This window comes from Sus scrofa, chromosome 12 (assembly GCF_000003025.6).
Source record: "Sus scrofa isolate TJ Tabasco breed Duroc chromosome 12, Sscrofa11.1, whole genome shotgun sequence".
Classification (NCBI taxonomy): Eukaryota; Metazoa; Chordata; class Mammalia; order Artiodactyla; family Suidae; genus Sus; species Sus scrofa.
This window is the reverse complement of record NC_010454.4, coordinates 26,965,026-26,975,233: the sequence shown is the minus strand read 5'-3', so window position 1 is coordinate 26,975,233 and position 10,208 is coordinate 26,965,026. Positions and strand designations below refer to the sequence as shown.

The 10,208-nt window shown below is 53.0% G+C and overlaps 1 protein-coding gene across 1 annotated transcript in view; it reads right to left on the bottom strand.

The window, feature by feature from the left end:
* Positions 1 to 10,208, bottom strand: part of ABCC3 (ATP binding cassette subfamily C member 3) — a 57,626-nt gene that overhangs the window by 3,156 nt on the left and 44,262 nt on the right. The window contains 4 exon segments of the mRNA XM_003131575.6: positions 1,942 to 2,136; positions 4,823 to 4,989; positions 5,588 to 5,746; positions 5,901 to 6,047. Of these exon segments, the coding sequence (XP_003131623.4) occupies positions 1,942 to 2,136; positions 4,823 to 4,989; positions 5,588 to 5,746; positions 5,901 to 6,047 (668 nt within the window).

Below are 10,208 nucleotides of genomic sequence, written 5' to 3'. Positions count from 1 at the left end.
CTTCGCCCTTTCTACACCAGCCTCACGTGCCCTCCTACCTCAGGGCCTTTGCATGTGCTACAGCCTTTTCCTGAAATTTTCAGTTCCCTTCCTACTCTTTCTCCTCCCCTGCTCCCCAGCTTTTACTCATCCTTTTGAGTCTGGCTGGTGCTTCCCAGTCCTTCAGAGGGAAAGTGTCCTGGCTGCCCTGTGTGGGTTGTCTTCCTCTGGCCTCCACACATGGATCCCTGCTTCAGTCCTGCAGGCTCTAATTACACATTCTGCAGCATGATTATTTGATTCATTTCTGCCTACCCTGCTAGAATGAATGAATTCCCAGCCCCCAAGGGCCGTTTGAGTTTTCAGTCTTCAGGGCTGCTGGTGAAAACCATTTCCTGTTAGGCCTGGGGAGAGACCCTCTCAGTCTCGCCCTTTCCCTTGTCTGGACCCGCCCTTTCCCTTGTCTGGACCCGGGGCCTAGCCCTTCTGCCTGTCCTGCCCCCCATTCTCCCAGCCCTGGGGCGGGGGGTGTGGTCTTGGATGGGAGTGGAGAGCTGGGGGGTGGCAGGGATGGGACAGACAGGCAATAACATCAGGCGTTGTCAGCTTGGTTCCCAAGCCCCTGGGAGCTGTGTGGGGACACCTCTGCCAGCGGGATAAGGTCTGGCCCATCGCCTTGTCCACGTATCCTCCCCACCTCCCCATCTCCCCACACCCTGCAGGTGTTTTGTCAATGAGGGCTTGTTTATACTGCATATTCCTTCATAAATTTGTTTTGGCCTCCTGCCTCCTCCTCACTCTGAGCTCTCATGTCTCTAAGGGGGCCAGCCTGGCAGGCCAGCACCAGCGTACTTCCATCAGGCTTCAAAGTCACCCAGCCCCTCCCCTTGTCCTCCTGCCCCACACCTTGACATTGAGCGCAATGAAGGAAGAGGTCACGTTCTTTCCTTTTGGCTGAATGGGCTGCCTCCCCAAGGAAGCCATAAGATTCCAAGAGCAAGGCTCCTCCCCTAATCCTTTCAGAAGCTGGTTCTAGGGAGAATCACAGTGAGCGGCTAGGGGGGAAATGAATATTTCCTAGGACTGCCTGTACTTTATTTTTTTTTAATTTCTCTATGTTTTTTTTGTTTGTTTGTTTGCTTTTTAGGACTGCATCTCCAGCATATGTTGGTTCCCAGGCTAGGGGTTCAACCGGAGCTACAGCTGCTGGCCTACAGCCTACAGCTTACAGCCCTGCGGGATCTGAGCCGCATCTGCAATCTACACCACAGCTCATGGCAACACCCAGATCTTTAACCCACTGAGCAAGGCCAGGGATCAAACCCGCATCCTCATGGATACTAGTCGGATTTGTTTCCTTGTCACCACAATGGGAACTCCCCCACCTACACTTTAAACGCTTGATTTCATTGACTGCTTTCAACAACCCCAACAGAGAGAGAGAGAAGTTCATGAAGGTTCTGCGAATGGCCCAAGGTCACAAACCAGTCAGCAGCAGAGCTGGGCCTGAGACTCCTCAGTTTTTCCACCACAAAACATCTGCTCCACATGGTGCCATCAGGGTCCCATCAAGGCAGGGACCCAAGCATCATGCACCTTTCCTCAGTGGCTTCCTAGTCTGTACACCCACCTCACAGGGTGGGGATGGGATTTGGCCCAATGGATCTGGATCCCCTCACCTCATAGCATTAATAAGAGGCTGGGAGAAAGTGGACTATGTCTAGGGAGCCCCAGCGTGCCCCCCCACATGTTGGTAACACCAAAGTGTCCCTTGGGTTTCAGAAAACATCACTGTGCCCCCGGTGCCCAGCTAACCCCCTCTGTTCTGCACTCCCCCCATACCCTAGACCATCCCACAAATGGTCCCATACCCACACAACCAGATGTCCTTCATCTGCCTGCCACCTCTCTATGGCCCGGGCCACCCCACCAGGTCCCCCCCGGGTGGTTCCCGTGCCCCACCTGGTGTAGTCCATGATGGTGTTGAGCCGATGCGCGATGGTCAGCACCGTGCAGGCCTCGAACTGGGTGCGGATGGTGGCCTGGATGAGGTCGTCCGTCTCCAGGTCGATGGCGGCTGTGGCCTCATCTAAAACCAGGATGCGGCTCTTACGAAGCAGGGCTCTGGCCAGGCACACGAGCTGCCGCTGGCCCACGCTGAGAATGGGAAAGGTAAGGCATCTCCAGCTGGGCGCCCCCAACCTGCCCCCAGGCCTCACTCCCCAATTGTTTCTGTCTCCACTCCTTCCCAGTGGCCCAGGGCTGGCTCTCGGTCTGACTTCTCCCATTTCTGCCTTAGCCCAGGACTCCTGGAACCCAGAGTTGAGGTCTGGACATCACAGGGATAATGAGGGGCCTTGGGGGCAGAGCCAGTACATAGCAACATTGTGAAATCCCCAGTCTGTCTCTGGCACCCCTGGCCTCCTCCTTCTGTGCCTTCTTCCCCGTCATCGCTCCTCAACTAGTGTCACTATGTTTCTCTGCTTCAATTAGTCATTTACACCTTAGTAAGAACACACGTAAATGACTCTTCCTGGATATTTTCGTGCCTCCCGCTATCTTGCTGAGCCTAATATCACACAATGCAGTCATCTCCCACCCCCATGGGGAATATAGGCCAGGGCTCTGTTGTGGGAACAAGGAAGGGACAGGGCAGAGGAGGACCTGAGGGACTCTTCGGTGTCTGGTCACTAGGCAGGTGGAGGAGGGGCGGGCTGCATACCTTTAACTTCCTGCCTTGGAAGCCAGAGCTCGAGAACAAAGTGAGGCTGTGTTCCCAACCACAGAGACGGCAGCACCCCCACACCCAAGGACAAATACCTTGGCCCTTCCCTAAGGGGTGAGTCACCGCAGCCGGAGCGAAGGCCAGGCTCTCTCCCCGGCCCATTCCCGCAACTAATGAAGGTTTTGGCAGCAGAACAAGCCGCCAGATAGAACTCAGGGCTGATTTATGGTGGGACTGGCACAGGACACAGGTTAGATTTAAAGTGGCTACAAGCACAGTGAGGGAGGAGGGGGGTGGATCCCTGTCTTGGGTCCTGGTATCTGCGGGGATGGAGGGGTGGCTCTGGGGGAACCGCTGATGGCAAACAGGGATAGGAGAAGGGACCAAAACCCAGCTATGGGGCACAGGGTCCGGAAGCCTAGGCGTGTCCATCAGCCACCACAACGGGGCTGCGTAAGTGCACATTCCGTCTTACAGGGCTGCCTGGGGAGGCAGGGGCGTCCCGCCAGTGTCTATGATGCAGCAAGGAAAGGTTCGGGGCAAAACCCCCCACTTCCCTGAGTCCTTGCCCCACCCCTTGCTAGCTGAGCAGCTTTGGGCAGATAACTTTATACTTTGGAGCCTCATTTCGGACTGCAGTAAAGATGAAAGGCGATAGTGGAGGCCAGCGTGCCTTGAACATTATTAAGGGCTGAGCAAATGTACAGGTTTTTGTTTTTGTTTTTGAGGTCTGGAGAGAGTCCACGGGTAGGGACTGAGCGGAATAATAAGAAGGGCTGAATTTCTCAGGAGTGTATCCAGGCTAAGGGTTTTCCACTTTATCACAGTGACCCTGAGACAGCTCTGTCCAAATGATAGCCACTGGCCACAAGTGGCTGCTGACCACTTGAAAGGTGGCGAGTCTGAATTGAGGTGTGCTGTAAGTGTGAAAATACACACGCAATTTCAAACTTAATAGGAAAAAAATGTAAGATATTTGTAATAATTTTATATCAGTGATATGTGGAAAAGATAATATTTTAGATATATGGAGCTAAATAAAATAAACGATTAAATTTTATTTCATCCATTTCTTTTGTTAATGTGGCTATTAGGAAAATTTTAATTACACACGTGACTCACATTATATCCTTATTGGGCAACATGGTCCTAAAAGTTATGGGAATGTTATTATCACCATTTGAGAGTGAAGGAAAAGAAGGCACAGAGAGGTTAAGCAACTTGCCCCAAATCACACAGCTAATACAGGTATAAGTATCTCAAGCCTTTGGACTCAGGAAGAAGTGACTCTGGCCCTCCCTGATACATGGCCCAGGGACTGGGGACGTAAAATCTGGGGCCATAATGAAGCAAAGAAAGGCCTACAGTGCTTACTTTGCTCAGTTCTAAACCACAGACAAGATTGCATCCACCTCAGGAAATATATAAGATTTCTCCAAAGCACAGTAGGTTTCTGCTTATCTTTTCCACAGGTTCAGTCCACACCCCCCTCCTCAGGCCAAGCACAGTACTGAACCTCACAAGAGAGGACCGAAGAGAGTTTTGGAATCTCCCAGACCTGGTTGAAATCTCCCATCTATGTGATTTTGGCCCTACTGAGGTATTTGCATCTGTGAAGTGGGACCATGGACTATCTCTGGGGCTTGTGTAAAGAAAGAGTTAGTGTGCACAGTGCTGGGCACACAGAATACACTCAATATAAAAAAAATTCCCCTGAGGAGTTCCTGTCGTGGCGCAGCGGAAACGAATCCGACTAGGAACCATGAGGTTGTGGGTTCGATCCCTGGCCTCGCTCAGTTGGTTAAGGGTCTGGTGTTGCCGTGAGCTGTGGTGTAGGTCACAGACGCGGCTCAGATCTGGTGTTGCTGTGGCTGTGGCATACAGGACAGCAGCTGTAGCTCTGATTGGACCCCTAGCCTGGGAACCTCCATATGCTGTGGGTGTGGCCCTAAAAAGACACCCCCCCAAAAAAAAATCCCTTGAGTTCATGCCAGCTGAGATGGAAGCGGGAGGGCAAGGAGGGGCTGGAGTCGGGAGGGCAGGATTCTGTGTCCTTTGATGCTACATCCTCTAGCCCAGCAGAGTGCTATTCTTGAGCCACCCTCTCCCGGTAGTTACCTGAGATTCTCTCCACCCTCGGAGCACTGGAATTCCAGGCCTGCCGGCTGGGAGCTCACAAAGGAGTGCAGGTGGGACAGCTCCAAGGCCCGCCACATGTCTTCCTCCGAGTAGGTGCCAAAGGGGTCCAGGTTCATACGCAGGGTCCCCGAGAACAGGATGGGTTCCTGGGGACAAAGCAGGGCCTCAGGGGGAGGCAGCTCAGGCCCCACAAGGAGCCATGGGCCCCGAGGCCAGGAAACAAGAAAGGGATGGATGGCATTCCTACAGTCCTCAGCCCTCCAGGAGGGAGGCAATGGCCAGGGAGATAGAAAAACGCCTGCAGGGAAGTGATAAACCTCCACTTTGCCAATCGCAAAGTCTTCCATGAAAGTAGAAACCTGAGCTGCTAATCTGACTCCAAAGTGCCCAGTTGGCAGAAAAACAAACAAACAAAAAAATACCCTAAAGGAGCTGGAAAAAGTGAAACATAAGTCAGAGCTATGGAACAAGGAGGCCAGCATAGAGCGCCTCGGGGGACAGGGTGCTTGGAGGGGCCTGTGGTTCTGCCGGCCCAGGGGGTCAGAGGGCAAGGTCTCATCAAGTCGGGGACATGTGACTCTTTCAGACCCACAACAGGTGGACGCTCTGTGGCTCTGTTCCTGCTGTCCTGCTCTCCAGCCTCCCAGGTAGAGGTCCCAGTCTTGAACCTCAAGCTACAGGACAGGGGTTGGGCCTGCCCCCAGGGTCACTGGTCAGTGTGGCCAGGCCACACTGGGCTCGCACCTGGGGGATGATGGTCAGCTGGGAACGCAGGTCGTGGAGCCCGATGTCAGCCACGTTGAGGCCGTCGATGCGGATTTCACCCTCCGCAGCTTCCAGGATGCGGAACAGGCAGAGAGTCATGGATGATTTGCCAGCCCCAGTGCGGCCCACGATGCCCACCTGGAGGGGGTGGGAGTGCCATCAGGGGGGAGGCTGGGGGGTGGTCAGCAGGGCTGGTCGTCTCCAGGACTCCCCTGGGAGGCCGAGCCGACCGACGTCCAGGCTGGGTGCTCACAGGCTCATGCTCCCCAGGCACAAACCCAACCCCACGCACCTTCTCACCACCGTGCACTTGAAGACTCAGGTTCTTCAGCACCAGCTCCAGGCCCGGCCGGTAGCGCACAGAGTAATTCCGGAACTCCACCTCGCCACGCGGGGGCCAGCCTGCTGGTGGGCGGTTGCCCTCCACCACCCAGGGGGCCTGGCCAGAGGAAGACAGGCTCTGCATCAGGGGGTACCTTTTCCCCAGCATCCCCATCCCCACTTTCAGTCTCCCTCTTGCACTAGGCCCCCACCATCCTCACCTACCAAGGTCAGGGTGTGGGGTGGGGGCGCCCCTGGTATTCCTATGGCCCAACCTTGTGGCTCAATGACTTTTTTTTTTCCCTCTTCATGGCCACACCATGGCATATGGAAGTTCCCAGGCCAGGGGTCAGATCAGAGCTATAGCTGCCGGCCTACACCACGACCTCGGCAACCCTGGATCTATAACCCACTGAGCGAGGTCAGGGAATCCAACCCGCATCCTAACAGAGACATCAGGTCCCTAACCCGCTGAGTCACAGTGGAAACTCCCTCAAGGACTCTTTATCCTTCTTTTGTCTTTTTCTTTTTTGGCTTTTTAGGACTGCACCCGTGGTATGTCAAGGTTCCCAGGCTAGGGGTTCAATCAGAGCTGTAGCTGTTGACCTACGCCACAGCCACAGCAACACCAGGATCCCAGCCACAACTGCGACCTACACGACAGCTCACAGCACAACGCCAGATCCTTAACCCACTGGGCGAGGCCAGGGATCGAACCTGCATCCTCATGGATGCTAGTTAGATTTGTTAACCGCTGAACCACAATGGGAACGCCCAGGTTTGTTTGTATTTATTTATTTCTCTTTATCCTTCTGACGTTATCCCTCAAAGAGCTGTGCCCTCCCCATTCCCCTTGAACCCCGCACTCCACCTGCCTGGTCTTGCTCCCCCTTTCACTATTCTTTTTCTTTTTTTCTTTTTTTCGTCTTTTTGCCTTTTCTAGGGCCGCTTCCGTGGCATATGGAGGTTCCCAGGCTAGGGGTTTAATCGGAGCTGTAGCTGCCTACGCCAGAGCCACAGCAACGCGAGATCCGAGCCATGTCTGTGACCTACACCACAACTCACAGCAACGCCAGATCCTTAACCCACTGAGCAAGGCCAGGGATCGAACTCACACCCTCATGGTTCCTAGTCGGATTCGTTAACCACTGCGCCACGACAGGAACTCCCCCCTTTCACCATTCTTTATGATTCCGTGACAGGTTGTGGGGCCACGATGGTGAACCAGCCAAAGCCCTCATCTACATGAGGCTTCCATTCTAGTCTAGGGCGGCATATAATTGACAAATAAGCGAATCTCCATGATGTCAGATGGTGATGAGGGTGGAGAAGTGCCTGGTGTTGCTGTTCTGAACAGGGTGGTCAGAGCAGGCTTCCTGGAGGAGGTGATATTTAAAGAAAGACCTGAAGGAAGTGATGGAGTTCCCGTTGTGGTTCAGTGGTTAACGAATCCGACTAGGAACCATGAGGTTGCGGTTCGGTCCCTACCCTTGCTCAGTGGGTTAAGGATCCGGCGTTGCCGTGAGCTGTGGTGTAGGTCGCAGATGCGGCTCGGATCCCGCATTGCTGTGGCTGTGGTATAGACCGACGGCTACAGCTCTGATTCAACCCCTAGCCTGGGAACCTCCATAGGCCACAGAAGCGGCCCTAGAAAAGGCAAAAATAAAATAAAATAAAATAAAATAAAATAAAATAAAATAAAATAAAATAAAATAAAATAAAATAAAATAAAATAAATACCTGAAAGAAGCGAGGGAACAAGCCAAGCAGATATCTGGGGGAAGGGCATGCCAGGCGGAGGGAAGAGCAAGAACCAATAACTGCCCGTGTGTTCTGGAGCACATGACAAAGGCGAGAGGTAGGAGACACGGAGTGGATGGCCCCATCGTGTAGGACTTTGCAGGCCATTTTAAGGACGTTATATTTTTACCCTGAGTGAGATGTAGGGCCATGCACAGAAGAATAGCGTGACTTGGTGTGTTTTTAAAGGATCTCTCTGGCTGCTATGTGGGGGAGGAAGAGCGGAGGATGAACTAAGGAGACAAGTTACGAGGCTGTGAAACTAAATTGGACATAAGATGATGGTGGCTTTGAGACAGGACTGACTACATAGTTTGGGAGTCCCAGCACAAAATGAACACGTTATTCAAAAGTTATTTAGGGAATTCCCATTGTGGCTCAGCTGAAATAAATCTGAGTAGGATCCATGTGGACGCAGGTTCGATCCCTGGTCCACTCAGTGGGTTAAGGATCCGGCGTTGCCGTGAGCTGTGGTGTAGGTCGAAGATTCGGCTCGGATCCTGTGTTGCTGTGGCTGTGGCTGTGACTGGTGACTACAGCTCCGATTGGACCCATAGCCTGGGAACCTCCATATGCCATGGGTGCAGCCCAAAAAAAGACAAAAAAAAAAAGTAATTTAGAAATATCCAGGGGAGTTCCCGTCATGGCGCAGTGGTTAACGAATCTGACTAGGAAACATGAGGTTGCGGGTTCGGTCCCTGCCCTTGCTCAGTGGGTTAACGATCCGGCGTTGCCATGAGCTGTGGTGTAGGTTGCAGACGCGGCTCGGATCCTGCGTTGCTGTGGCTCTGGCGTAGGCCGGTGGCTACAGCTCCGATTTGACCCCTAGCCTGGGAACCTCCATATGCCGCGGGAGCGGCCCAAGAAATAGCAAAAAGACAAAAAAAAAAAAAAAAAAAAAAAAAAAATATTCAGGTGGTGACCACAGAGCATCAAACCAGTGTGAGGCCCTTCTAAGCCAGGGGCCTTCTAAGAATGGGGATGTGTGTGCTCACACCCAGGTCACACACCCTTGTTTTGTTTTTGTTTTTGTTTGGGCCTCACCCTCAGCATGTGGAAGTTCCTGTGCCAGGGAGAGAACCCACGCCATGGCAGCCACCCAAGCCCCTTGCAGTGACAACACCAGATCCTTAACCTGGTGCACCCCAAGAGAGCTCCGACAAACCCTTGTTTTGAGATGGGGGAGTCAGACTGTCAGCAGTCAAAAAGCAAAGCAGCCAGTAGAGATCACTCTCTTGAGTGTCCAAAGAATGGACAACAGGGTTGGGGGCAGAATTTTTGAGGTGCAGAGACCGGATCATGGGTATAGAGGGGGCAATGGGAACACTAGGCATTAAGAGGAAGAATTTGAAGATCCCAGAGGTTGGAGGGGAGGGGATGACAGGGGATCTCCTGGGGCAGGAGAGGCCAGGCTGGGAAGAACAGGTGGAGTTGGGGCTCAGTGGGGACAGACAGGGCAAGAGCTTGGAGCACAGAAGCCGTGAAGGAATGCCCTCCAAAAAGGGGCAAGGGGTTGTTTTGTCTGAATGTTGCTGAGAGGTTGAATTCGATAAATTAAAGTGTCCCTTGGGGAGTTCCCATCGTGGCTCAGTGGTGAATGAATCTGACTAGGAACCATGAGGTTGCGGGTTCGATGCCTGGCCTCGCCCAGTGGGTTAAGGATCCGGCGTGGCCGTGAGCTGTGGTGTAGGTCACAGATGCGGTTGGGATCCCGCTTGCTGTGGCTCTGGTGTAGGCTGGCGGCTATAGCTCTGATTGGACCCCTAGCCTGAGAATCTCTATATGCCGCGGGTGTGGCCCTAGAAAAGATAAAAAAGACAAATAAATAAAATAAAGTGACCCTTGGTCTGGAACCAGGCAGGTCACTGGTGAGTGGATTCAGTGGAGTGATGGGGCCAGAAACCAGACTGCAGGTGGCAGACAAGCTAAAGGGTGATGAGGCGGGGATGGGGACGGAACCCATGCCACAGCTGCCATATGCCTGCTGCTGGAGGAGAGCCTGTGGAGGCTATATTTTAAAGCCAGTTTCACGACAAAGGAGAGCAGAGAAAGGCAACACAGGATGCAGGGGAAAAGGAGGGTTGGTTTGTGTGTCTAGAATGGAAGCATATTCTTGCGTATGGAGGGAGCAAGATGGATGAGGTAGCAGGTGGAAGGTGTAAATGCAGGAAGTGAAGCCCTTGGGCGGCCACTTGTAGAGGTGGAGGGGGTAGACTTTGAAACAGGGAGGGACACTACCTGTTAAAAGAAAAAGGAAGAAGGTGAAAGGGACACAGGTTTGAGAGTCTGGAAGCAAGAAAGTCAAGGGAAGTTCACATTTTATAACCTATTTTCTTTTTTCTTCTTCTTCTTTTTTTTTTTGTGTGTGTGTGTTTTTAGGGCCACATCAATGGCATATGGAGGTTCCCAGGCTAGGGGTCAAATTGGAGCTACAGCTGCCAGCCCACGCCACAGCCACAGCAACACCAGATACCAGCCT